This window comes from Physeter macrocephalus, chromosome 19 (assembly GCF_002837175.3).
Source record: "Physeter macrocephalus isolate SW-GA chromosome 19, ASM283717v5, whole genome shotgun sequence".
Taxonomy (NCBI): domain Eukaryota; kingdom Metazoa; phylum Chordata; class Mammalia; order Artiodactyla; family Physeteridae; genus Physeter; species Physeter macrocephalus.
This window is the reverse complement of record NC_041232.1, coordinates 25,652,644-25,655,860: the sequence shown is the minus strand read 5'-3', so window position 1 is coordinate 25,655,860 and position 3,217 is coordinate 25,652,644. Positions and strand designations below refer to the sequence as shown.

Genomic DNA, 3,217 nt, shown 5'->3' with positions numbered 1-3,217 from the left:
AAGAGCACAAAGTTGAAAAAAATACAAATCTATTAAAAACGCTTCTCACCTGTGGGAAAAAAGGTACAAACTTGAATTTTTTTCCAGTAGCCTCATCTCAAGCTCGGAAAACGAAAGATCTCCCCCAGAAAAGCTGTGTATGACACCCCTGACTCCGCAGGCTGCGAGTGGAAGAGCGAGCATCGCCCCAGGGCAGATGGAACTGTGCTTAAGTTCTAGAAACAGACGTTTAGGTTAGTCGACAGCAGCGCGTTGGTCCCTCCGTGGAGGGACCTCCGCACACGCGGCGGGCGCGGCCCCGCGGCCACTACCGCGCCTCCACCTCCTGGGGGTTGCGCGACGGGGAGAAATCGCGGGCCTCGCCGGGCGCGCGGGCCCCGAGCGGCGTAGTCCTGCTCCGCGGCGGCCCGGGGGGCGTGGGGGGCCTGGCTGCGGCCACCAGTGGGGGCGGCGCGCGCGGGTAGTGCAGGGCGCCCAGCGCGGGCAGCAGCGCCGCGCCGTCCAGGTGCGCGGCCCGGGCGCGCTCCAGCTCGTCGCGGCGCGCCTCCCGCAAGCGCTCGGGGCTGTAGTCGTGCGGCTCGCGGTCGCGGTAGGGGCGCTCGGGCGGCTCGAGGAGGGCGGCAGGGCCCGGGGCGAGCGGGGCGCGGCGGAGCTGCTCCGGGCCGCGGTAGGCCTCCCGCGTCGGCTCCCAGGCGAAAGCTGGGCGCTCGCGGCCCGCGGGGCCCGGGCCGGGCTGCGGGGGCGCGTCGCCGTCCTCCCCGCGCTCCTCCTTGACCTTCACGTCGTTCTGGGGCCGCTCGGCCGCCGCCTCGAGCGGCTTCGCCGACTCACGGCCCAGGAGGCCCGCCAGGCGCAGGCCGTCCCCCAGGGCCGCCTTGCTGGGCTTGGCGCTGTCCTCCCGGGCCGGGGAGCGGCTCTCCTTGACGCGGGGGTCGGCCTCGCGCTCGGCAGGAACCCCGGGCCGGCCCGGCTCGCCCTGGCCACGGAGCAGGAGGCCGCTGCCCGGGTGGCCCACGGCAGCCGCGGGCGAGGTCCGGCTCGGCAGGCGCATCTTCTCCTGGAGGTCCCTGGGAGCGATAAGACACCCCCCCTCAGCCTGGAGGGACACCCTGCAGCGAGCTCCCGTCACCAAGCTCCCACCTCAACGCGGTGAGGCCACAGCCCACCGTAGTGACCTCAGGGTCCTTGAGTGCGTGCGTGTGGGGTCCGCTTAGCACCCCGGGCTCCCGTGGCATCATTGCTAGTGGCACCCCGTCAACACGCGGCGACCACAACCCACATCCCCACGAGAGTTACCCCACACCTGTCTCCCCTCCACAAGCACCACAGAGACCGATTTGCAGCAGAACCGCAGTGCTCCACGGGGACCCAGGCCACTGAGCCCCTGAGCCAGGACAAGTCCTTCAATGAGGAACTCAGGGCAGTTCCACCCAGGCCCCAGATCCGCTGCAGGGACAGGGTCCTGCAGATCCTTCCTCGTGCGGAGTGTGCGGTCTGGCTGCGCTCACCACAGTTCCACCCGCCCCATCGCAGTCCGGTTCTCAGCCGAGGCGCCACCCTGTACTCTTTACAGTCCTTTGCCCCTGAGCTGGGAGCACGGTGGGCATGGCCCCCACCTAGATGAGGGGCTGAGAGGGCAGCTGAGCTTGAGTGGGTCAGATCCGAGGCTCCTTTTCCCCTTGGGAGTCTCCAGGCCCCCCTGCCCAACCCTCAGTGCTGCACCTGGCCTCCATCACGCTACTTGAGCCACACCCGCTGGACCCTGAGGTCCCCGTGGGGGACCTGCAACTCCCCGGGCTCCTGACCCGCGGCGGTGACAGTGCTGTGGCTGTAGGAGGGCAGGCCCTGGGCTGCTCCCCGGCACCCTTCCTGGGGCCTGCAACACACGTCCCCACCGTCTTTTAGGCTGGTCCTAGGTCGTCTCCTATCTCTCTCTCAAGCTCCACCCTGTACACCTAGTGCCTGGCACGCAGCGCTGCCCATGAGTGAAATGCCCCACATCCAGGATTCGGGGTGACAGGACCTGGGTGGAAGGGCCGGACAGGGAGTACTCTGCGCCCGTCCACGTGGCAGGCCACGACTCCTCAAGAACACTCAAGTCCCAGTCTCTGCCGTTGACCTGAATGTGGAGAACGTGGCTCCCACCTCCCCCACCCTGGTCTACTCTGCGGCCCACGGGGCTGGGGCCAGGGGGGCACGCACAAGCTCAGCCCCCAGCCACCTGCCCACAGGCGTACCTCCCAGACTCAGTCCCCCTGCTGGCTCAGCAGCCCCCTGCAGCGTGCGACGGCATTCTCTGCCCTGCTAATCTGGGCTCCCTCGAGGCCCCGCTGTGGTCCATAAGCCCACGGTCCCCGCCAGGGCCTTGGAAGGAGTGAACCCCCGCCCTGGATGGTGCCTGCCCAGACCCTGCGCCAGCAAGGGTCCTCTAGGCGGGCAGAATGGAGGGTGCTTGGGTGTGAGGTCCCCTTCCCGAAGTCCTTCCCGGGTGCAGACTTCACACCCTCCCAAACAAGGAGACTGAAGGCAGAGCTCAGCGTGCCCTGCGGGAGGGTACCCGGGGCTCAGCGGAGCTGCCTAGGGGATGCGGGGGCGGCAAGGCAGCAGGATGGGAGAGCGGAGGGTCCCCACTTACCGCTCCTCCCTGCTCTTGTCCAGCTCTCGGTCGTGGTTGGTCAGGGATGAGACCCGCTCGGCGTCTACAGGCTTAGGCCACGGGGGCGGCGTGGGGAATGAGGGCGGCGCCCGGTGCAGCCGGTTCCAGGCCTCGCGGGGGCTGGGCAGGCCGTGCAGTGTGGGGCCCTCCTTGGGGGCAAAGAGGCCGCCACCGGGAGCTGGGGGGTGGGTGGCGGTGGAGCGTGAGGCCGGGTCGCGAGGGAGGCGCACACACGGAGACTCCCGACCTCAGACCCGCACTTGCCCCAAGGAGGCGGCGAAGGGCGTCCGTGCGCCCGGCGCCAGAGCTGCCCCGACCTGCGCAGGCGTGCGCGGAGGACACACGCGCGTGCCCTGCGCGAAGTGAGGGCGCATGCGCGGGGAAAGCAGGAGACGCGGTCACTCACTCAGCGCGTGGCTGCCCAAGCCTCCGAAGGCGTTGCTGCCCAGGCTCCCCAGGCCCCCGAAGGTGCTTGATCTGCTGAAAGGGTCTGTGGGGGAAACGAGGGCTCAGGGGTCTCCCCGTGCGCACCGGACCCTCCCCCCACCCCGCGGCTCCCGA

General features: G+C 69.3%; 1 protein-coding gene across 2 annotated transcripts in view; it reads right to left on the bottom strand.

The window, feature by feature from the left end:
* Positions 1–307: 307 nt before the first annotated feature.
* FBRSL1 (fibrosin like 1) overlaps positions 308–3,217 on the bottom strand; it is a 93,362-nt gene continuing 90,452 nt past the window's right edge. For both annotated transcript variants that reach the window (XM_055080552.1, XM_055080553.1), the window contains one exon: positions 308–1,067. In XM_055080552.1, coding sequence (XP_054936527.1) covers positions 308–1,067 — 760 coding nt within the window. The remainder of the gene's footprint in view (positions 1,068–3,217) is intronic.